The sequence below is a fragment of the Alligator mississippiensis genome, chromosome 3 (genome assembly GCF_030867095.1).
Source record: "Alligator mississippiensis isolate rAllMis1 chromosome 3, rAllMis1, whole genome shotgun sequence".
NCBI lineage: Eukaryota > Metazoa > Chordata > Crocodylia > Alligatoridae > Alligator > Alligator mississippiensis.
The window spans coordinates 196,522,822-196,547,891 of record NC_081826.1 but is presented as its reverse complement, the minus strand read 5'-3'; the positions used below and the strand labels follow the sequence as shown (position 1 = coordinate 196,547,891).

General features: G+C 43.5%; 1 protein-coding gene across 2 annotated transcripts in view; it reads left to right on the top strand.

Annotated features, from left to right (window-relative positions):
* The first annotated feature begins 14,956 nt into the window (after positions 1–14,956).
* LOC109280815 (uncharacterized) overlaps positions 14,957–25,070 on the top strand; it is a 163,203-nt gene continuing 153,089 nt past the window's right edge. For both annotated transcript variants that reach the window (XM_059724795.1, XM_059724794.1), the window contains exon 1: positions 14,957–15,205. In XM_059724795.1, the coding sequence (XP_059580778.1) occupies position 15,205 (1 nt within the window). In that variant the 5' untranslated portion in view covers positions 14,957–15,204. The remainder of the gene's footprint in view (positions 15,206–25,070) is intronic.

Sequence of the window (25,070 nt, the reverse complement as noted above, 5' to 3'; positions counted from 1 at the left end):
TTTGCCAGTAATCAATAGCTCAACAAGATCTGCATGGCAGGTAATTAAGTGGAAAGTAATTAATACCCATCAAATGTTTTATTAACTGTTTGCCATTCCTTCACTCAAAAGTCCCACTGTACTGTAAATAAGGTTGTGAAGAAAAGAATAAAATTTGTCTGCATTTTGTAGCAGGCTAAATACACTTGCTGAATTCCTCATTGGTTTGTCTAGTATGCAAGCTTGGCATCCCACATAAGAACATATAAGAATAGAGGAACTGTCATTCTGAATAAGACTGGTATCCTACATCCAATAGGGGCCAGTATCACATGCTTCAGAGGAAGCAGCAGACCCCCTAAATACATAACTATATAAAAATATATCAGATTTCTTCCTAATTTGAAGCAGTTAATGGTTTGCCTATTCTTCTGAAGCATATATAATTTAAAATGAGATAATATAACTGTGGCCACTCTTTTTAAATAAATAAATGTAGAATCTCTATTGCCCCAAAATAGTTTGATGCAGAAGTTGGAAATATGCACTTCGTAAATACAAGATTTTTTTTTTGTCAATGGTAAATATTCCCTTTAAGTGCGCATGCAGGGATATTGGTCTATGACTAAACTTACACTCTAAGATAATACAAATAATAAATAAGAGTCTTACGAGAAGTGCTGTTTGATATTACTAACCTACACCATACTTTTCATTATTTTGTGTGTTTTGATTCTGTCACCGCTTATTCAACTTGGTTTAGATCTTAAAAGGAACTTAAGTGTCGTAACAGCCAGTGTTCTGGCCTACATAATGTCATGCAGTCCACAAAAAACATTGTGCTTGGCTACCTAGAGTTATCCAAACATAAACGCTGAGGATATTATGGTTCTATTTTTACCCAAATCCAAGACTATTTTGAGTTTATCCACCCTCCAGTAATTAGATCCTATACCTGGAAAATTATAAATCTGTTATCATTTTCCATGTATACAATCTAATTCCTGGAGAATCATCTTAAATTAGACTCCTCAACCACTGTGGTGGAGAAAAAAAGAGATGGGGGCTGGGGGAGTGCAAACTGCAGTGGTGCAGGCAGCCTGACCCACATACCTTCCCCCTCCCCCTGTCTATGCCCCCCTGATACCTGCCTACCCTCACAACTTGCCTGTCTCTGGATCCTATGCCCTGACACCTCCCTCCTTCAGCCTGCCCCCGCCTCCCTCATTTGACCCCTTCTGATACCTGCCTCCTTCCACCTTGCATCCCCCTACTATTTGCCTCCCTACAGCCTGATCCTATTGCTGCTTACCCTGTGTGGTGGTTCTAGCTCCATCTCCAGCCAAGGGCACAGAGCATACAGTGGCTCCAACCCTGGCCTGGCTTGCTAGTGGTGGTGGCACAGCTCTAGCCCCTGGGCAGAGCTGGAGCCACAGCAGCTTCCCTGCTGCTGCATGGCCTCTCCTACATTTTACCACACCTCACACCATACCATCTCCCTCACACATTCCCTCCACCACTGCACAGTCCACCTTAGCTTCAGTCTTAGCCAGGCAGCAGCAGTAACAGAAGCTCTGGTCCTAGTGCAGTCCCACACTTGAATCCAAGATGGAGCTGTTTTTCTCTATGTTGAATGGGGGAAAAAAACTTTGATTGGAATAAATTTGGTATCTTAAATCCTATCCCTCTCCCAAGCTTAGGCACTTCTACCTCAATTTGGGTTTCACAGTCCAGAAGCTCCTCCTAAAGGAAGACATCTTTACTACTTCATTCAAAGCAGGACTGATGATGATGAAAGTAGGGCCATGTTGCCTTTTTTAAATAATATTGCTCAAGCACTTTTCCTAATGTCAGTTCCCTCCTTTGCTTGTGTGCATTCAAACTCCTCTCTTTCGTGTCTATGCCCTAAACAAGTTGAGATGGGAGGAGGACTCACTGGCATGTCTACATGAGTTGCTGACTTGCACAGTAGCTCAAAAACACGGCACTAATATGCTACTGAGCAGTATTATCAGGCTACTGTGCAGTAGCATCACCTAGAAGATGTTTGCCAGCACTACTGTATGGTAACTCTGATTACTCCACATTTATTTAGGACTTGCTAATACAAGTATTAAATAAATAGGTAGTAATGACTGTGCAGTAGTGTCTTGTGTAGATGCACCCACTGAACCTTTTTTGTTTAAATTGTTCCACTTGCATAAAACAAGAGAGAAGACAGGGTAGTGCCTTAGAAACTAATTGACCCTTGTTCTTCTGTTCCATGAGAAACTGTGTGGGGTTGAACTGAGAATTGCTGTGGCAGATTGGGCACTCCTGCCTGCTTTAATTTTATCAGACAACTCTAACACAGGCAGGGATGTGTGCTTTTACTTCAGCCCTTCTTGGTCTGGCTCCACGCATGGCCTGGCTGTAGTGGTGGAGGCAGAATAACTCCAGTTGAGAACTGTTCAGGAAAACTGAGGCAGCACAACAGTAGCTTTCAACTGAGGTCCTACCAGATATAACAAAAGTTAGCGAGGGGTGCCCTGAATCCAAGAAGGCTGAAAACCACAGTGTTAAACCAAGACTGTTTATTCTACAGAAGCTAGTCTGTCTATTCCCTCTCTTGATCATCATCTTGAGCTAGAGAAAATGGTCTCCCTAACTGTAGCAGTACACTTGCCCTTTCATAACACTCAACCTGCTTTTCAGATTGCTGCCTCATCAGCTCAACTGATGGATCCCAGGTTATACCCAGTGACTTCATAAAAAGATGGCCTCACTTCTGAAAAAGCAGTTGTTTGTGTTAGGAATAACCTTACTGGGCACATCTACATGTGCCTTTAGTAAGCTACTGTGTAGTAAGCAATTTTGGCTAGGTATTTATACATGCAGTGACCTGGCAGCATATTTGCTGCCAGGTCCATCTAGCCCTAATAGGTTCCCCTGTGGCCAGCAAGGGGAGCTCCAGCCTCCGGCCGCAGCTGCCAGCACCTGGCAGCCATGTTTGAAGCCAGCCTCAGCTGCCAGCAGTTGGCAGCAATCTTTAAAACCATCTTCAAAACCTAACCCTGCTCTCTCCTCTCTCAGCAGCCAGTTCCTATGAATAAAGGAGCAACATGGCACATACAGAAGGAGCATGTGACAGCTGTGTTTGTGCCCCCTCTCTGTGCTATGGCTGCCATAGCCTCTAGCTCTGGCACCAAAGAACAGGGTCCCCTGATCCTGCTTGCTGGTCGCCCTGCTGGTCCACCGCACTCATTGTCACCTGGACTGGCTCCCCCACATGCCGGAACCACCTTCCCATGCACAGCGTGCCCTCCCAGGGCCTCTGCTGCTGCACAGCTGCAACTGCTAGTGATACCAACAAGGGGCTGTACTAGGCCACCACTGAGACCACTGTCATCCACCTGGGCATCCAGCCTCACTGCCTCTGGGCCTGCTGTGCCAGCGATCACTGGAGGGAGCACCTGGTGCAGGACACCTGGGATGATGAGCAGTGGGTGCACACTTTTTGGATGACCCAGGCCACCATTGTGGGCCTGCTTCACCAGATCTGGCCCCACCTGGAGCACTAGGACACTGGCGTGTGCCCAGCCCTCCCTACCAATGCCCTTCCAGCACTGGCACTGCTCAAACTGGTTACACTCACCAGCCTGCTGTATGTTGGGCATTTGTTCATCATGGGTAAGACTACCACCACCTGGAGGGAAGCCATCCTGGAGGTGTGCAGCACCCTTCAGGATGTGTGGGTGGACACTATCCTATGTGTCTATGACCCCAAGGCAGTGGAGGCAGGTTCAGTGCACTGGGGTTCCTCCAGTGTTTTGGGCCTCTGGACAGCACCCACATCCCGTTGACCTGCCTGCCCCAGGGAGACCATCCCTATTATAGCTGCAGGAGGTTCCACTCCATGGGCCTGCAGGCAGTCTTGGACCACTAGGGAACCTTCACAGACATAGGAGTACACATGATGCCTGCATATTCAGAAACTCCGGACTGACCACACTGGTGGAGAGCAAATGCTTGATACTGGGAGCGGAGGACTTGCAGCAGGATGCTATCATTGTCCCAGGCCTGCTCACAGGAGACCCTGCATACCTGCTCCTGCCCTGGCTAATCAGGCCCTACACTGGTTACCTGGAGCACCATCAGGCCAACTTTAATTGCAGCCTGGGCCAGACCCATGCCCTCATTAAGTGTGCAAGGGTCACTAGTGTTGCCTACCTACATGCCTTGAAGTGGCTGAGAACAACCTCCCCTGAGTCATTGTTGCAGCCTATGTACTGTATACTATATCTGAGGCCCAGAGAGAGTTGTTCTGCAAGGCCTGGGCAGACAAGGCAAGTCAGGAGGAGGTGGCCTGGCAGTGGGAGCATAAGCTGTGGTGCCAGCAGCAGTGGTGGGTCCCCCCCAGCAAAGCCCCAGGGGAGCTGCACACCCACCAGTGGGGGCAGGGCACCGGGTGTGGGAGGCTCTGGTGAACTATCTCATGGAGCACTCCCCACTTTAGCCCATCTGCCCTGCCGCCCACAGACCTCCTACCTCCTTCCCACCACCGACACCACTCTCATGCCAGGCACATGTCCAAACAAGTAATCTTTATTCCCTTCACAGTTCACACCCCCCATTCCTCCACCTTGCCTCCCCAACACATAGAGCCCCTCCACAACCCTCCCCACCCAACAACAATAAAACCCTCTTCCCAGTTTCAAAACTACTTACAAAAGTCTGTGGTTTTGTGTCCCAGCGTAAGGGGTCGTGGGGTGGGGGTGCCTAGAGTGTAGAGCCCAGGGGCAGGAGGCCATTCCTCTGTGGGCCTGGGGGCCACGGTGATGGTGGTAGGTGTGGAGCTTGCCCAAGGGCAGTGGTGCTCTGCCCGGTGTTCCTCCAGGGCAGGAAGCTCCCCCTCCAGCCAGCAGAGTCCAGCCTGAGCAGGGCTAGTGTCCAGTTCTTGTGCTGCTCCAGGCACCTATGGCTCTACGCCTGTTGTGGAGCTGGGGTAAGCAGCAGGGCTGGGCCCAAGTGAATGGTGGTGGACATTAGAGCAGGGCCTAGGCCAGGTTCTCCTGCGGGTGGGAAGCAGGAGAGGACCTCCTCCCAGTCCCAGGTGGGGGCCTGCTGTGGGGCAGCGGGTGGCTGCCAGGGGGACTGTGGAGCTATGGCCAGGGGCTGGGAGATGGTGGGCATGCATAAGACAGCCAGGCACAGGACAGTGTCCAGGGTCCAGCGGTCATCATATGTGACCTCCACAGTCTGGCCCAGGATGTTGTTTTGGGCCTGCAGGACCTACAGGCACTCCCATTCTAAGGCCAGAAGCTCAGCCCAGAACTCGCCCTTTGCCCAGTCCAGCACCTCCTCCTGGGTGGTCTCCCAGGTGGTATCCTCCAACCACCACCTGTCCTGGTGAGCCAGGTCTTCCTTCTACCAGGCCTGAGTGTGCTTCTCCAGCTCTTTGGCCATCATCATCAGCTGCTGGAGCAGCAGTGTTCTTTTGTGTGTGCACCTCTGGCACAGCCAGCACACCCACAGGACTCCATCGCCAGATGGCAGCATCCCTGAGTCTGCATCCTAACTCAGCCCTGCAGCTTCTCCCCCACATCCAATTGCAGGCCCTGAAGAGCCAAGAGACAGAAGCCTTTTGTGAATGTTTGCAACATTTCAGAAATAAGATGCTCTGCATCAGGGGCTATGCAATGCCTGGCCTCAGATCGAGGGGTAAGCCATGCATGGGTGCCCAGGGAACATGGTAAGTTGGGCTGGGCAGGCCCACGCCTAGCCACCACCAGGCAAGACCCCTATCACCATGTATTCCCCTGGGGCCAGTGGGGCATTGGGTGCTGACTGCAGGCAGTCTGCCTTCCCTGCTCCCTTTCTAGGGTGGGACAGCCCAGGTTTCTGACAGCACCTGCTGTTATGGCTCCAGACCTTGCTTCCCACCTCTCCCCCTTCAGGCCAACTGCTCTGGTGTGCTGCCACCCAGGCAACAGCACCTGGGCTCGAGACTCACAGGTCTCCCTGACAAGTGGGATGAGGAGCTCCCTCACCCTTCCTGCTGGGGGCCTTTCTGAAAGGTGTCCCAGGGCCAACTCCCTTCTGTACCACTGCTGCACCCCAAGCATATGTGCCCTGGGTGGTGCACAATGAGCTTTCTGTGCAGGCTGAGGGGTGTCTAAGCCACTATGCCCTTCTGCTGCTGATCCTCCTGGTGCCCCAGGTACACCTGTGCTCCTGGTTTGAGACCCTGAGCCACAATGGCATGGGGTGCAATCCCAGACTGTCTCACAACCTCTGCTGCTGCTTGGAGGGCTACCTGTAGCAGTACTACATGTCCCTGCACCCCACTGCTGAGGAGGACGTTGCAGCAGGCATCAACATTTTCGTTGGCATGTGAGAGGCCTGTGCCCATCCAGTACAGCTGTGCAAAACAGCACCATTCCATTTTTAATTCTGTTTCAATGTTTCTACAAGACAGTGTTTCATTTTCAGTTTTGTTTAATTTTGAAATCACTGTTCCATTTTGTTTCTTCAAAACTGTTTCACTGTTTCAATGCTGTTTCAATGTTTTACCCATAGGCTATAATGTGGAAGCACAAAACTGCCTATAACTTTGTCATTTCTTGTCTTATTTGGATGAAACATGCAGGGGTGGTATCTCCTTCTGATGCCATGAATCCTGCCAAGTTTCAAGGAGATAGGTATAGGGGTTTCTGGGAAACTTCACCTCAAAATATTGAAAGCAAAACTCATGTCACATGTGTGTTAAGGCACAGCAGAGTGAGAACTGCAGGGATGGTAGCCCCTGATAAGGCCATGAAGCCTGCCAGGTTTCAAGGAGATAGGCACAGGGGTTTCTGGGAAACTGCACCTCAAACTGCTGACAAGGAAAACTTGTGGCATGTGTGACTGTGTTAAGGCACAGCTGTTTTTCCGTCCTGCCCCCAGAGCACTGGGTTTGGAAAGGACCTCATGGAAGGATCACAGCCACTGGCCAGCTACACATGTCAATATCAGAGCAGTCCTTCCCCGCTCTTTCCCCTCCCTCTCCTTAGTTTCTGTTTCCCTGCAAGCAAGCCCAGCTTTCAAAATGTTTCAAGTGCCCTCATTTCATTTCAAGGCTATTTCAAAGACTTTCATTTTGTTTTGATTTTGCTGTTTTGAGCTCAAAATGAGTCGAAACAGTGTTGAAACAAAATACCCGGCAAAATTTTGCACAGCCCTACCGTCCAGCTGTGGGGACACGGAATGCTCAATGAAGATTTGTACTGTGTCCCACCTCTGTGTGCTGTGAGGGGGAATCAGGGAAGTATACGCTGGCTCAGAGGGAGGGCACGGCCAGGGGAGGGGGCAAGGGCAGAGGTGGGGGCTGGAGTGGGGAGGGCCTTCCTGCCAGAGCAGGCCTTACCACTTATTCAGGGCTGGTGAGGCTGGTGGCTTGGCACAGTCTTCCCTGTGGTGATGGTGTCTGGCTGTACCTGGTGTCCTGGGGCCATGGTGTGTACCATGCAGTTGTCCAGCAGACCACCTCCCCAGGGAGGAGCTAGCACTGCTGACAGCAGGTGGTGTCATGGCTGGCTGCTCCTCATGGCAGAGTCTGGGACTGCAGAGCTGGTGTGGCAGCTGCTAGACAGGGCTCCCCAAGCTGCTAATAGATTGAGCAGCTGGGGAGCTGGGTGGAGTGGGACACTGAATGCCCAAGGGCCCCTCCTCTGGTGACATGTCTCCAGAGGGGTAAGTGTGGGGCGGGGGCTCAGGCAGGCCACCTGTGCTGGTGTAAATTGCACAGCTGAAGTCTGGGTCACCGGGCACCAAAATATGGGCCAGCTGCTACATAAAGGGCATGGTCTTGTGGGCATGACTGGACCAACAATTGTGGTCAGTCATGGCTACCCACTGTGCCCTCAAGGCCTTGACCCAGACATGGCACTGCTGCACTGACTGGGAGTGTCTGCACTCCCACATCCCACCTGACAGGGCCTCATAAATGTAGGAATTCAAGCACCCACCCCACTTGAACTGCCTCTGCACGTCCACATCACCCCAGAGTGCCACAAGGTCACCGATACTATCCTGGTTGGGGCCCCAGGTGAAAGGCACAGACGTGTGCAGCAAGGAGGTGGTTCTGGCCCTGCTACACTGAGCTGGATGCAGGTGGCCCTTGGGGCTGGAAGGCCTGCCCAGAAACTGCAGCAAGATGCAGCCAGCAGCCACAGGCTCAGCAGCCAAAAACACCCCCTGCCAGTAGCCAAAGACTCACCAGGAAGAAGCTACAGGCTAAGCAACACTGCTGATGTCATGGGGGGCAGGCACAACAGGGCCATGGACTTCCCAGGAGATCACACAGGGCCTGCAGTGTCCTCAGGCTCCAGGATTGTGTGCCCTAGGTCAGAAAGTGGTTGCTGGTTTTTATATGCCCCAATGAGGCAGCCGAGCCTTGGAGCAGGAGAAGCTCCCAGGCACTAGCCCTGGGGCTGGCCTAAGGCCAGCCCCCTAGTGGCTGAGCAGACCCAGCAGCAAACTTAGTGCTGGGTCGTGTCTATACATGTGCTACTGTGCATTAACTAATCACACTTCAGTTTTCCACCTGTATTTGCAGGTAGCAAATTTAAGCATGATTAAGGGAATTTACTGTGTATTAAGGGTGCACATATGTAGACACTTTCCCATACTGATCAGTAAACTGAGATAATGTGCAGTACCATGTCTCATGTAGATGCACCCATTGTGTAGCAAGATTAGAAATCATATCTATTTAATTGCTCTTTATTGTCGGTTCTGTACTAACCTACCTCTTTTGGCACCAGCTGAGTTTGTTCAGTGCCTTGTTTCTGACCTGCCAAAAGTATATTTGCAGTTGAGTACTTCTCCATTAATCTCAGTGGCAAAGACTGATGTACAAAAGGCAGATACATTTTTAACTACCTACCATTTTAATATTTTTTGTTTACAGCTGCCTCCAAGACTCCTTTTCTAGATGTTTTATAGCTACCAAGTCTAATCCTGCAGTCACTTAACAAGCAGAAAACTCCTTTAAGTTTGACAATTTAAAAATGAGGTTCAAAATAGAGATGTTTCTTTGTAACTATAGTGCAGATTAAAAATGTGGAGAGCAATCATGGCAGAAAGCATTTCTGATGTAAAGAAACTGTATAGTTAAAACATGTAATTCTCTCCTGTCATATGTGTGTATATGTATGTGTGTATGTGTGTGTGTGTGTGTGTACACACACATGCATATATATATATATTATATATATATCATTCTTGAGTCATGAATGCTCAGCTAGTCAGATGCACAAAGCAGGTTGAGATGGATTTACAGATTAGTCTAAATAATTAAACTTGCAGTTACCTTCTTACTGAACATATGGATTTTATTTTTGTATCACCTCCAAATCTTGGTTTCCTAAGTACAAATAATGTTGTGGGACAAAAATCAGCTCTGATATATGTATAAACAAGCAGTTCCCATTGATTTCTGGGATGTTGACTTCAATGGATTTGAATGTTTGTAATAGAGGGCAGGAGATGGATATTAATAGCCAACTTCCTCAGGCAAAATGAGCAGGCAAGGTTTATCTTATCCTCTCACTTAAAATATCCCCCAACTTTGAGCCTTTTAAAAATAATTTTAAGGGTATTCACTATAAATGAACTATGATACAAGATATCCTCTAATTATTTAACACAACTAAGAAGGTCAAAATACGGCAAAGCCAAAGCTTGCCCTGGAGCACATTGAAAAGAGTAACATACCTTCTCTCTTTATTTTTATACATGAATACTTTGATTTTTTTTTTAAAGGCCAGTAACCTTTCTAGTTACATAGCAGAGATATTTTTAAGTTACACTTTTATTACAGTGCAGGTTATAAGTGTTTTGGGTTTAGAAACATTCTTGATTTTGGAAAAGCTGAAGTCTAATAAAAGGAAAAATGAAATTGAGTAATTTTACTGCTATATAGTATATATATTTTAATGAAGAACTCTTGAAAAGTTAAATAGCACCAAAGTTACCAATTCAGTTTGTTGCTCTGCAATTTTCTGAAACTTCTGCAACTTAAGCAAAATTACAGAGAAGCAAAAGGAAAATTAAAAAAGAAAAAAAATGGAAGAGAAGAAGAAAAATGAATATGTATGTAATTCACCAATTAGCAGCTAAAGGGACAAAACAAAAGGAAAAAATTAGGAAAAAATTCAACACAAACTACTGAAAATGTATTTAATAAAAAAAAAGTTCTGTTTTGAATCCTGGAAAATGATAGAAACTAACATAGTGAACTGGGAAGTGGGTCCCCCTGGGATCATTTTAATGACAGACCGGGGAGTCCAAAGGAACAACCCATTTTAAAATGAAAAGATTAAAGGTTTTTGGGGTGGAGGGTGTGTTTGTTACCAAACTTTCCATAGTCACAAAAGTATGTTCACTTTCCTATACCTGGGGTGACAGTAAGATCAAACAAACCACATTAAGAGAAAAATGCAAGAAATCCCAAATAGGATAATGAAATAACAGTTGCAAATTAAATCCAAAATATAATAATCTCTGTGACAGTTCCCAGGGCAGCTGCAGCAGAATTATATAAACCCAGCTGAACCACTCAATTATCAGGATGTCACAGACCTTTTCTATCAATGCTGAACCAAAACAAGCCCCAGAAATTTGCCTGTCAATTTTTGAGCATACAACTAACTAACTCTGAGAACAAGTTAGCCTGGTTCAGCATTTGGCCACAGATTACCAGGCCTGAAAGCAGCTATTTGACAAGAAAGCAGCTCTGAAAAGGAGCACTACCAGATATTCAAAGAACAAACACTTACTTAGGGTTGAAGGCCCAGGCACCTTTGTCTGGAGCATGATAAATTGGGAAACTTGCCAGCTCAGCTTAAGGTTCAGATGGAAGGGAAGCTACTAGGCATGCTAACAATGGAGCATTACTTGAAAATTCTGCCCAGCTGGGTACAGATTTCAATGTGTCATCACCAGCCCTACACCAGCAAATGTAATGCAGGAGATGAAAAGACTATTCTGAGACTGAGTTGCCTGGGAAACTATCATAGTCACACCTTGTCGCCAACAGAAAGCCATTTGTACAGGAGGGAGAGCAGAGAGAAGAAAACTTCAGGAAGTCTGAAACCCTGAGGGAGAAATCAGAAGGACAAAGACCCTAACAGAATGATCCAGGACACAAATGTGCATTGAGTGAGAAATCCAGGGGATTTAAGGTATCCATTTTGTAAAAGCTGCAGGTCCATGGGATAAGTGTTCCACTCACATCTATCCCATCGCTATTTCCTGGATCTATTGCAGTTAAACTACCGAAGATATACAAACTGTTTCTCTCCTGTGCATTTTCCTGTGGCAGGCAATAGTCAGGGTCATAGTTAATTCTTATTAAGCGTTGTGCTCTCTCACTTGCTCAAAATTAAATGGCCAAAAGCTACGGCTAAAGCTACTTAAAACAGGAGCTCTGTTGCAACTTTCAGCACAGCATGATGAAATCTTCTTGATGGTGTGTTGGTAATTTTTGCTGCAGTGCAGCACAGGTAACTTTCTTTAATCTGCCTTAGTGATTCCACACAAAAAGACTTGCATAACAATGATTTACCTTGCTAAAGAGTGTGTCTGGTTGAAATAAATTTAACTCCCAATATTTATTTGTAAGGGAACTCATTTTGACTAACAACAGCAACAAAAAGATTTCTTAAACCAAACCCTCAAAGCTTAGTCAATGGCACCAGTAATCTTTTAGTTCTACTACAAATAGAAAATGAAAATTACTAGTGAAGCTGCTTGTCCTATCTGCTATGGGAAATTGCCATTGATAGCTGTTTTGCACAGTTCTTGTAACAAGTTAACCAAACACCGGTTAATGGCAAAACGGACCCCTAAAGTATCTTTCTTCTCTTCCAAAGACTCAGGAAACGGTTCCTCATAAAAGGTGTGTACTTACACTGCAAAGATGTGTTTTTGTGCTGGCTATCTCTCTTCCTACAGCTATATTTCTTAATGCCAAGGCTAGAGCTACTGTGAAAAATAGAAGGCAAATTCATGTGGTAAGCAGGCACACAGCAGTCCTCTCAGAGAATAGATATTCAAGATTTAAATTATTCCATCTTGGTGGAAGAGCTCTGTGGGGGAAGGGGGTGGTCATTTGTTGTCTTGGTCAAGTATATCAAATTGTGCTGGATCTGCATCCAAATTTGCTTTTAGCAGCATGAAACTTAAGCAACTTAACAAATGAATAGGAAACTCTATCTCAGGTGGAGGGGAAGTTAAGCTGAATACAGAGGGTTTCAAATAAACATTATCATGCGTGTGAAACTGGACAACAGTTATTCTTACAGTCTGTAAGATTATTTAATCTCCTGCATGTACATATTATGACTTTAAGAAGAAACATGTCCCTTTTTTCAGAGAAAAGGGCAAATATTAAAGTACACAGGGGATAAAAAAAAAAAAGCGATACACTTGTAGGTAGGATGCCTCTTAAAGATTAAAAACACAAGGTTAAATATTTTGTTACATCACTGCAGATACAGTGTGGCTGTTGAAGTTACTCAGACCAGTTTTGAGAACAGAAGGTTGACATACTAATGAAATGCAAATGATGTACTGTATCTGGGCACATCTCATCTGATCAGAACTATTTTGTGGCAAAAAGGTAGGGAAGGGAAATATGAACTGAATATGCCTGAATCATTTTAGTTGAGAAGATTCCTATTACATACTATCGGTTTAGTTTCAAGTACATTACTAGTACAAGAAGAACGTTCAGGTGATACTGTGGTATCACTTGCTGTAGCATTAAAAAAGAATGTGTTTCAGAGTACGCTTTCAGAATCATTACTGAACTCTCTGTTTATAAGCCTATTAGCTGTACTGCAATAAAGGACCTGTATTTTCTAATCAACAATAAACAGCAACATGACTCTGATCTGATTACTGAAAGACTATCCTTAACTGAGAAAATGCTTAAAATAGCTTGCATTGTTTAATTCTAGCCTTTCTGGAGTATCCTTTACAAAGAGGTGACAACTAAGTGAATTTGTATCTGTACGTTTTAAAAGCTGATGAAACAAATGAGGTTTCAAGACCTACAATATAATTAAGGTTATAACATCAAACGGTCATATTTACTTGTGCCTACTTCTAGCATTTTAAAATATTCTGGGTCACTCAGGTTCTCTATACTGTTGTATATTGCTTATGTTAATAAAAGGATGTTCAAGTTTGCAAATTCATGTCAAGGGAATTTTTTGTGCAGGAGGAGGTTGTAGATGGTCATGGTACTGATAATGTTGAAACAGGAATGAAGCAACAGCCACACACCCAATCAATTTTTATCACCAAATATGAAGGGAAATAAAGGCAAGTAGAAAACTGGGGTTTTTTAAAGAGCAAATCACTTCCTTTCAGCCAGGTCTAAGAACCAATCCTCACTGTCTCTAGGATGAGATTTGTAAAGCCACCTGTGCCGTTGCCTGTGAGGTACAGTAAGGCAACAGTGAGGTACAGTGAGGTGCATCTCCTCGTCTGTCCCCTATCACAGCCTAAGGCTAGGTACAAACGTTCAAAAAACCCAATGTGGAATTGATCCAAGTTACATCATGATTTTCATAAGTGATGTAGTTTTCATTGGTACTGAACACAATGCACATTCACCCTTTGTTAGGTAGGGCAAATCTTCAACTAGGTAACATCATTTTTAAATGAGTCTATGTGTGCCAAACTTCTGTTCTGTTATCGGTATAGATGGGTTTTGTGTGCTGAACTTCTGATATGGGTATAGACCAGTTTCCAATCACTGATCGGTAAAAGTGTTATGTCTATACCTCACCTAAGAGAAGTTTTTTGCCTGGAATGTGCTGATTGCAGGTGATATGACCTGTGAGAAATATTTTAGATTTGGATTCTGCCAGTCTTGTGTTAAGTACTACTCTCCTAAACTGGAAGCGACATTGATTTCATAACATCTCCCAATGGAATATTTTGCTTCTGGAGTGTCCTGATGCAGGGCCGAGCCTTGGAGCCACGATCAAGCACTGAATACATTCATTTGCTACATTTTATTTTGTCTCAGACTTATCCCTTGCAGAGTCCTCAGGAAAATGGTGGTAGAACAACATTAGGACCTATTAGTGTGTTTCTGAATCAGACAGTCAGTACTTACGCTCAGGTCCAGGAGAGCTGTGCTTTTGGTAGGCAGTTTTCCCAGAACACTGGATTTGGAAGCAAGAGCAACAATAACAAGAGATGTGGGATTACATTGTATTTCAGATATGTTTTATATTACAGTAGTCTGTGTGGGTTTTATATGTTGGCTGTGGTCAATTTTTTTTCTTTCTGTGATTTTTCTCGTAGTCATTTTGAATCATTGTCCTGCCTAGCCCCTGAATTTGGGTATAGCCCTAGAATCAAAGGTCTTTTGCTTTCATTTTTGTCCCTTACCAGTGTCAAAATACATCCCACTATAGGAAAAAATTAAAGAACACCCTTCTTTCATGTACTTTCATGTACCGGGGAAAAATATTTGAGGTTCTTGCCTTTTACTTGAGTCTTTTTTATATTTTTAATGGGAGTGTTCTGTGTTGTGTCTTTTTTTTGGGGGGGGGGGGGGGAGGTTATAGAAGAGTAAACATTTTAAAGGATTACCTTGATTTTTTTTCCTAGCTGTGTATATGGGTCTTTCTTGTTTTGTATTTGTTTTTTGTTTTGCTTGTTTGCTTTGCTTTGCTTCCTTCCTTCCTTCACATTGTGCTTGCTCGAACAAAGAAGAACTTTGCTTTTTGGAGTTTAGCCTTCAATTATTGTAGCTGTAAATGGAAATTGCAATTGTTAATTCTCATCCTAAGGGAGAGGGTTTGAGAGAAAAGAAAAGGAGTTCAGTATTTAACACTGAAACTGCAAAAGTAGCAGGACACTCAAAATTACATGGCAACAAAATGCAAAATTGCAAAAGCAGGGCAATTGGATGACAAAGTAGATTTATGACCTTTTCTCCTTAACAGTTGTTAATTCCCCAGGGAAATAGAATGTAGGGATAAAAATAATAAACTGAGGATAGACCCCCTGCCCTCAGTCATCTCTGTAGGGCTGGGCAGCAGAAGGAGGAGCATCCTCCAAAAGAGAGAAGGAAGCAGCAGCAGAAGTAAGAGGACAACAAAAGGCAAAACATGAGAAAGCGAACCGTTTGCACACCAGGAAAAGAAAAACCATAATCACAACAGTGAAAAAAATGAGAGTAAGTACAGAGTTACACTCATCATCCCTATCTGCCCTGCATTATACAATGCTTTCAGACTGCTTCATTTCCTCTGTTATGTAGAACTTGTTCTTGATTCATCCTCATCTTTGACAAGCCTCAGTACAATGGACTCTGCCACATTAAAATAGCAACAACATAGGCAAGGATCTCATGCTGCTGAGAGATCCTTTCTCTCATAATAATATTTTGTTTCATTGGTTTTGTTGATTACCACATGCATAAAACTTAAGTGCCATTTAAGGGACTGGCATTTTCTGATTAACTTGGAAAGGAAGGTAGCAGTAAATATATTGCTAGAAAGCCACTGGAAAAAACATTGAGAATATTTAAATTTCTTAAAAGTAAGCTAGCAAAATATTACATGAGGAGGAATGTAATAAGCCCCTTCATACCAGAGTTAGTTGAAATGTTTCTGGTGGGGGGAAAAAAAAAAATGTTACTAATGGGATTTTATCACAACTAATTTCTGCATGAGAAAATATTGTATTTCACTGACACATTTTGAACTTTTTTATATGACATTTTCAATTTATTTAGTTTGCCTTGAATAATTCCTTTTAGTTTTTGAAATATGAAAGTTATTACAATTTCAAATGATCAGATTTTATTTTTTTTTTACCCTATTTCCCTTCTTACTTCCCTTTTTGGGCAAAGAATGCAAATAATAAAGGATGTCTAGGAAAGTGGTTTCTTTATTGTTTTCCTTTCTGTTTGTTATTTATTTTACTTTCACCTTTTTAAAAATGCTATCAGTAATAAACATTTTCAGATAATGAGAGCAGCAAAAAGAATATGAAACAAATTTTGCCATCTTCCACTTGTTGTATTAGTTTAAAGAAGCTTTAAGTTGTGTGACTAAAAAAATAAAATAATTTCATGAAATATTGTTCCATTTGAACCTTGCAAAATTAGCAGAATTGAAATTTCAACACTTTTTTTCATGACATGTGCTGTTTTTAGCACATTAATGCTAGTAGTAGCATGTATGCTAGCATTAATGCTACTAGCATTAATGATAGTAGTAGTAATGTAGTTAATGGAATTTAGTCTGTCATTTCTTTCTAGCCTGCCCTGTGCATGTCCTTTCACAACATCTGATTTAATTGGGCTTGGGCTTACAAAAGCTTTAGCTATACATGTCTGATTTAGCTAGTCTATAAGGTGCAAACCTACCCTGCCTTCCACTCTTAGATTGTCATGCCTTCTCACTGCAAACCATTGATTTATTTAGAGCTCTTAAAAAATTAAAATCTTTATAAGGGAGATGGTAGGAAAACCACTACCCTTAGAACATAGTTGGGTATTTTTTAGGTTTTTTTACATAATGGCAGTGAATTGCTCAAATGGTATCAAATGAGCCTGGAAAACTGGTCTATGGAACATAAGAAAACTAATCAAGATTTAAATAGTTATCTTAGGTTCCATAGCCCAGTTCTCCAGACTCATCCATGCTCCACTAGGTTTTTGTCATGGGTTGTTGGGTTTTTTTTGGCTTTAAATGAATAAGATATATCTAATACTTACCAGGCTATTTTGTTCTTTTAAAAAAAAATGTTAACAACTTAATCCAATTTGTTTAATCTAGTTTCGAGGGGCCTGGTGGGTGTGGGTGTGTGTCCTGGACACCTGGGTTCTCCATAGCCCTGGAAGAGGAGGTGAGTGGGGGTTAGAGAAGTGGGGCTGGGAGCCCAGAGCCTGGATGCCTGGGATCTGTGCCCTAGAGCCAGCCAGGATGCCCTTGGCCCTATCAGTTCCTGTAGGAGCACCTCATCCCTCACGGGGGACTCTGCCTGGGGTCATCCCTATCCCATTCAGCTGATGTTTGTTCAGGCCTTTCCCCAGGCTCTGGCCGCATGTCACCAGGAAAAATCTACTTTCAGTATAAAATGGACTGGCCAGGAATTCCTATAGCAAGTCACCTAAATCTGAACCAGCTGTAATTTATTTTATTGAAAAAAACAAACTATCAAAACCAGTTGAGAACTGAGGTTAATCACTGACTAGACCCTTTTATCAGGGAGAATGAAGCAGGTTCTTTCAATCTTGTGTGCTCCACACAAGGGTCTGGATGTCGCTTCAGAGACTGTTACTTCACTATACTCCAGAGGAGCCATGCATTTATCTCTACACAAAGCAAATGTGCAACTGTGGTCCCACTTGATTCCTCCTTGCGGAGCTACTGAGTTACTCAAATAAAAGTTGGCTGGGTTGAAAAGACAGTGGATCTAGAACAGCACCTTCCCCTTTGGAGATAGGAGTAGGGTATCTAGAGTAATAGCAAATGAAAGAGAGAGAAAGTTTAGAACAAAAGAAGAGAAAAATAGGGGAAGGATATTAAGAGAAGGAGAAAAATGGAAGAGAGGAGGTTAAATTATAGGTCTAGGGCATGATTCTTGTATAAAGTTTGTTGAATAGGACTTGCATAACATTAGAAAACATGGCTTTGGAGTTGTGACAAACATTATTCTTTTCTGGGACAACACTATGAGGGGAAGAAAAAAAACTTTCCACAAAATAAAATATAAAGCAAGTAATGACTGTAACTTTATAGTTCATGATAGAGGGACACAGAAAATAGGAACAGTTTGTGAAATGCTGTTTCCATTTAACATTTAGGAAGGCTATAGATTTCATTAGCTACAGTTCCTAACCAGTGTTTTTGTAAAACTCTGAGTCCTTGGACAATACAGATTTTGACATTTCTCATAATATAAAATGGCTCAAACTATCATTACAATCAACAGTCATTACAATCAACGGTATGAAATGGTGGAAAGATGTTAAATGTCTCTGCTGCCAGCTTGTCATTCACTGAAGCAGAACTTGGACCATTTTTTCCCACTGATTAGACCATCTCTTGCTCTAGCCGGGCACCTGATTTGACACAAAAGAATAACAAAATAATTCATTGTTTTGGGGGATTTTGTGGTTCTTGTTGTTTTTTATGCAGACTCCCAGCATTTTGCCAACATGTCAAGAATACAGATCAAAGATGCTCAGAGTGTTTAGTCATGGTTGTGGGTGTTTATTGTTTGGTACTTTGCTCTTTTTTATGCCATTACAATTGCAAGCTGAGAAGGGACAGCCACTATTTAAAAAAGACAGGCAAAGATTTTACACCACACTGTCACACACAAAATACCTGGCAACTTGATTCCAAATATGAATCAAAGCAGTATTGTCTTAGCAGATCTATAAAAACATAATCAAAATGACTGTTCTAATTTTTATTTCAGTTACAACAGTTTTACACTACTGCAGTTCCCTTGATTTCAGTGAAATGAGTTCTGGCTTTCATCAGCATAAGTAAAAGAACTGGGAACTTTGGCCTTAAAACAAAAGTCATTGTCTCAGCCTTTCACATTCATCACAACAAGGGGTTTCCTCTGAGGCCTACTGGCTGCAATTTAAATGTTACTATGGTCCCCTGTGCCACATCTGATTTTTTAATAAAGATAGTCAGCTGTTCTGGGAGAGTGAATGGAATTTGGGATTGTGGGCACAGTATGAGGAAAGCATCGTCACCAGTTCTTTGATTTGATATTGATGATTTGAAACTCAAGGATTTGCTGCCTAGTATCTTTCTGGGATGTTCTGTTTTTAAATGATCATATTACACCACTGTCCTCTGTATAGGGATTATTGCACGTTTGGAAGAGGAGACAATAAACCAGAATACCTTTCTGATCAGTTACTTCCCTAGATGTATTTTCCTATGGGCTTTATTGGTAGCCATTTGTCTTAAAACCTGTCTTCAAGGGTATATGGAGAAGTGCAAAGAAGAAGGATATCCCGTTTGGCAGTACTCATCTCCATAAGGCCATTTATTTTTCTGAGAAGAGAAATCAAGCCTTGCCGTATGCATTTCATAAGTAATGACACTCAATACTATGTTTCTGTTCATTTGTTTTTTCTATTCAAGAAAGACCATAGTGCTAAGGTTCTTATCTAAAGGGACAGAATTAAATGAAAATTAATTTAAAGCATGTTCCCCATTCATTAGCACCTGTTAAATGAGTTAAGGAAATAGTCACATTTCTTTAGTAGCAAAATATATAGCTCCAGCCCCAAAATGTTAAGATAACTGTTTCGCTCTGGAAGTGTCTGTAGAATAGGCCTGTGAGAAGTGGCTAGCATTTGCTTCAGATTCGGTTGATTTGGGGGACAGTAATTCAATTTGGTGACTTTCGGGGGGCAGCTTCTGCCTGGCAGTGAGTGTGAGGCTTTTTTTTTAAGAGCCAACCTGTTGGGGCAGCCATTGATGGAGCTGGGAGAATGGGCAGGGGTTGGAGGGGTGCTCAGGGGGGCTGGGGGAGCAGGCAGAGGATGGGGCCTAGTGGGGGTCTCCCTGTGGTTCTCTCCCCTCCTCCAGCCCCCCTCCCCCCCGCTCCCTAGTTACCTGCACTGAGTCTGGGCCAAGCTCCCTGCAGTGACAAGTGGGGACTGCCTGAATCTCCGAAGCTCTCCAGATCTTTTCTGAATCAATTCAGCTGCCGAATTGGGCTGAATCTCCTCCAAATCAAATCCGGACCCAAAGCTTCTCGCAGCCCTACTGTACAGCTGAATTAATTCCCTATATCATAAGTAATTCGCATGTCTCATAAAAGAGTCTCATAAAAATAACACCTTCCAAGGTAAAGATCCAGTTTGCATCAAGTACATAAGACAACAAGGTACAAGAAACCTTTCCCTTTATCTTTGTTTATGAAATGGGAGGCAAAACAAGGAGCACATCCTCAAATTGGTGAGCAGAACTGGACCTATAATTGAGAGGGGGAAGGAATGCATATGGTAAAATGTGTGTTCCTCCAGAGCAATTGCATCTAATCTAGGTATCACTTTCACTACTGAACTATGCCAGCAAGACTCAGTGTAGCCCTAAGCATGCTAGATGAGAGCACACACTGGTGGTCCTGCCAATCCTTTGGGCTTGACTTTGCTGTCAGTATTTTATTGATATGCCTCCATCAAAAGAAATTATTTCCTCTAAATCTTGATGGCACAATGCAGACTACAAGCTGAACTGCTACTTTACCAGAACATGTTCATTCTTTAAAATATTTATTAGGAGAATTCATTGCTTGAACGGATTTACTTGAAATGTTCTAAAGGGACTGAGTCTGACAAAAAGTAGGCAGTCTTTAACTTGTCTTCCCCTGAACATAGATCCTCCTTGTGTTAAATGAGCATTGCCAGGAATACATGTCTTGATTGCAACTTATACTTATTGTAACAAAGAAGGTGTAGGAGTCTCCTGAGATGAATTGTCAATATCTTTATCCATACAGTGTGATTGCTTGCATTTTTCAGCTACTTTTGCCAAACAATAAAAATAATAACAGTAGTCGTAGTTGTAGTCATAGTTATAGTAGTAATACCAAGTCTCTCTCATAAAATTATCCCCAGTCCTCAGCTTTGGCAAAAGATGATAAAGTGACTTTGCACATAAGCTAGCATAAACTAGTTTAACTACCAATGGCTCCATAGTGCCATTGCAGCAGTTGGGAAATGCCTGGGGACAGGGAAGCCTAGGACATGTACATCTCCTCAACTATGGCATCCAGAAAGATTTAATCAAATGAATCATTACACCATCAGTATATTGCTAGTGTCTATATTGGGCAAAGTAATGTGCAGTGTTTTCAGCTAATGGATACTACTCTTCATTTATGGATGATTCAAGCATGACAAAACACACTACAATTGAAAGATACAATTATTCTTTATTTTACTATGCTCTGTCAGAGTTGTGTTGTAGTGGGAAACTACTCGTACTAAATGTGAATATGCAGCTGAATCCCAGGCCAAACTATTAAGACTGGTTTATGTTCATACCTACACAATAAACTCTATCTTTTCCAAGGCCTAGGAGGTAATCAAGCTATATGAAGTTCAGTCAGTCCAGCAAAATAGATGCTGTGATGGTGTACAGGAGACGAATCAGGAGTATATCAGATTGAATTCCTATCATCTTGCTAAAGGGGTAGTCCAATCTGGGACTTCATTTGAACCCAAGCTGGCATTGTGATCATTACATCTATAATGATCTACATTTGACAAGGTATGTGCTAGTCTTTCATTATGATTTGGACCTCACCGCAGTGTCCCATACCTTTGTAAATCTTGAAATAATTGCCTCAAGGCACTGTATTATATTTGCAAAGAAGCTAAACAGTGCTGAATACAACTGTACTTCTAATAAGAAGTGATAACAACAGTGAGTATATTTCACTTATTCTTCAGTTTTACCATGCTTCCTTTTTGTCTTTCAGTTGTGATGCAAAGCGTTGACTTTAATTTATATGCACATAGTAGCCCTACTATAGCTTTCAAGTAGCATAAAGGGGATGTGGCCACACATGAGCTGAAGTAATTGCTTTGATGCAGAAAACGGCTTTATGTTTAGCTATGTTTCCTGCTTTTTAACTGTCATTTTATATGCATAAAGAAAAATTACCCCAGGTTTTGTGTGAATGAAATTAATTTCATTCCTAATTAAAAGGATGGGATAAAAAAAAAGAGAGAAAAATGCATGTATTGAACTGAATCAGAAACAGATCATGTGTCTGCTGCGGATAGCAAGCAAAGAGATGGGAAATCCTTTTATATTCATAGGAAGAACAGAAAAAGTTTAAAACAAATAAAAAACATTGTTGATGCAATATGGTCATATTCACTTTTAAAGTGAGTACAGTGTTGCTGCAGCAACTGATTTAATTTCAGAATTGCTTTCCTAATATCAGGCAGTGCCTTCAAGATTTCACAATGCTTTCTTTACCAAGCAAAACTGGAGATTTGAATCAGCATAGTTTAAATTAAAATTCATGTAGTATAAAAAGGATGACTTTGTTTTGAAATCAAGTGATGGAGTCATTGGTAGAACTTTTAAATTGTAGTGGTTTGTTGTGATTGCATTTGTAAGTATCTGATGAAAATGTGCAAATCAGACATCTAAGACTTTAAGGCTTTCTATTGATTATACAGCAGAGTTGTAAGCATATAATATGCCTGCTTATTAACCAACTATACAGTAAATATATCAACACTTCAAGGGTACTGCGCAGATATCAAAACCTCTGGGAAGTGGATTCTATAGTGGCTTTAAACTACACTAGTTCTTTTCAAATATTGAGCTGGGGCATTGTTAAGTTGATTTTAATGATAGTTAAGGTAATTTTAAGAGTCTAAATTACAGCAGGCTGCCATATAGGCTGTGAAACTCCCTGGTACTAGGAGTATAAGCCTTCCCCAACATGTCCCTCCAGACCCTAGTAAATCCTTTCTGTTAAGGTTCTGAAAAAATCCTTAAAAGTCAGTCTTAAAACCATGAGAAGATTGTGTCTTTTGGCTGTCTAGCTCAGCTCTTGCACTGGTCCAATAGCAGTTGATCCAATAAAAGTTGACGTGAGGAAAAAAAATGAAAAATAAAAACCCTTGCCAAGCTGCACTGGCACATCCTTCCTCAAGTTCTCAGTAGGTGTGTCTACATATGCATACTAATGCACAGGAATGAGCTCCAGAGCTTATTGCTCCAGAGTTTATTGCTCCCAGGCACGTATTTGTACATACACCTAGGATTGTAGCATGTTGTGCCATGTTGGAGCAGCCATGTTTGTGGGTCAGCCTGCCAGTTTGGGGCTGCTCTCCCCAGCTCAATGTGCTGCAGAGGGGCTGGCTGGGGCATGATGGTGCTTCAGTGTGGGGGTTGCCTGCCAGCTAGCCCCACACTGAAGCACCCTTGTGCCTCAGCCAGCCAGGGCAGTGTCTATAGGGCCAGGGACAGACATTGCACACAAACTGGTTTAAGTGATCAGAAACTGGTTTACACCTGTAACAGAACAGATGTTCAGTTCACATAAACCAGTTTAAAATGGCTGAAACTGGTCTGAGATAAACCTGGTTGAGTGTAGTATATCAGACTTAACTGATTTGGCTCAAACCGGTTTATGCATTATCTATCCCAGACCCTCTGCTGATTTGAGTTAAATCAGAGACCTCCAGCATCCCTGCATGCTCTCTGAGCTGAGCAGGGCTCTCTACTCCAGCCCAGCCAAGCTGGCCCTGCTCCCCAGCTCCCCATACCCTCAGCCCAAGCAAGGGCAGGCAGGGGAGGACATCTGGCCAGAGAGGGGTTTAATTCCCCCCTCCCTGTGCCACCAGCAGGGACCGGAGCCAGGTCTGCCTGGCACCCCCCTGCCCTCACTCCCTGCCCAGAATAGGCCCTCAGCTGTCCCCTACACTGGAGGCCAGAGGGAGGAGGAATAACTGGCCATACCTCCTCCCTGCCACTGCAGCGGGAGGTGGAAGGGCCCTTATTGGGGGCAGCAGCCCCTGGCATACGACGGGGGAGCACAAGCCCCTTTCCAGTGAGGGGCTGCTCTGTGAGACCAACAGAGCTGCAACCAGCTGCACACGGCAGTGCCCAGGTCCCAAACAGGCCAGAGCCCTGCAAGACCCCATAGCGCAGCCCCTAATGGGATGCGGCTCACACTCTGAGAAGCCTTGACATGCTGCTGTCACTACCTCCTGGCATCCTGCACGCAGATCTGGGGGCCCATGCCCCCAGGAAGGCTGTGGGGCTGTGCCAGACTCTTCCTGGGTGTGCAGGCTCCCAGATCTGCGGGGAAGAGCCACTGGCCAGGGCTGTGCTTGGAGGCAGAACTGTGATCTGAGCAGCTCCACCAATGGCTCTCCTCTGCCTCCCACAACCAGGCTCAGCTCCATGGGGCTGCAGAGACTCCAGCTGCTGTGCTATCTAGGGCTGCACTCAGAGCCAGGTCTGCACTTGGAGTGGCTCTGCCACTGGCTCTCCTGCCACCTCCCAGCACTGGACTGAACTCCCTGGGGCTGACAGAGCCACTCAGAGAGCAGCCCTGGCTCTCCCATGCCTCCCACCACAGGGCTGTTTCAACACTTGAAACGTTTTGAAACTTTCAAAACATTTTGAGTGCCCTCATTTCATTTCTAATCTGTTTTGAAGCCTTTTGTTTCATTTTGATTTTGCTGTTTTGAGCCTGAAATGCATCGAAATGGCTTTGAAATGAAGCATCATTGAAAATTTTGCACAGCCCTAGCAGGCATGTGCCCACATTGCCTCAGTGCAGAGAGCATGTTTGTCCTGTTACAAACCGGTTCAGCTTAGCTAGGTTAGACTAACCTGAAAAGGTTGAATCAGTTCATGCTCTAGCTTTTTGAATGTCTGTCCCTAGCCCAGGTATGCTGCTGCAGAGTAAATTAGTTTACTCTGGCCTAACAGGGGCACACGTGTAGGTACTGAGACATTTACTGAACACCTAATTAGACTACTCCAATAAACTTCTCATGTAGATGCACCCAGTTACTCAATATAAAAAGAGCCACTGGCCATGTCTACACATGCATTAAAGTGCTTTTCCTAATGTGCATTGAATTTAGTAACTCCAGTGTGAGATACTAAATAAAAGTGCATTAGGCTTCCCTAGTGCCAAATGTGCACTAGGCTGCCCTGCTGTACCAAAAGTGCACATTTTCAGGTGACAATGTTTAATGCCTATTTTATTGCGCATTAGTGTAATTGCATGTTTTTTTAAATGACATTTTAATGCACAGTAAAATAGACTACTGTACATTAAAGGGCACATGTAGTGTACCCACTGAGAAGTTGATAAGGTAAGCCAAAGAAACAAAATGGGTAGTAAGGAGGATAGAGAACATATGAAAGCACCCAATCTGGAGTTCCATACACATTTTCACTTAAAGTCTTGTATATACCTCCCCACAGTTTCTCATCTCCTTCTTCTACAAAAATGATGTGTTTAGTCCAGATATCAGGAGGAGAGAGATGACAGGAAGGTTTTCATTA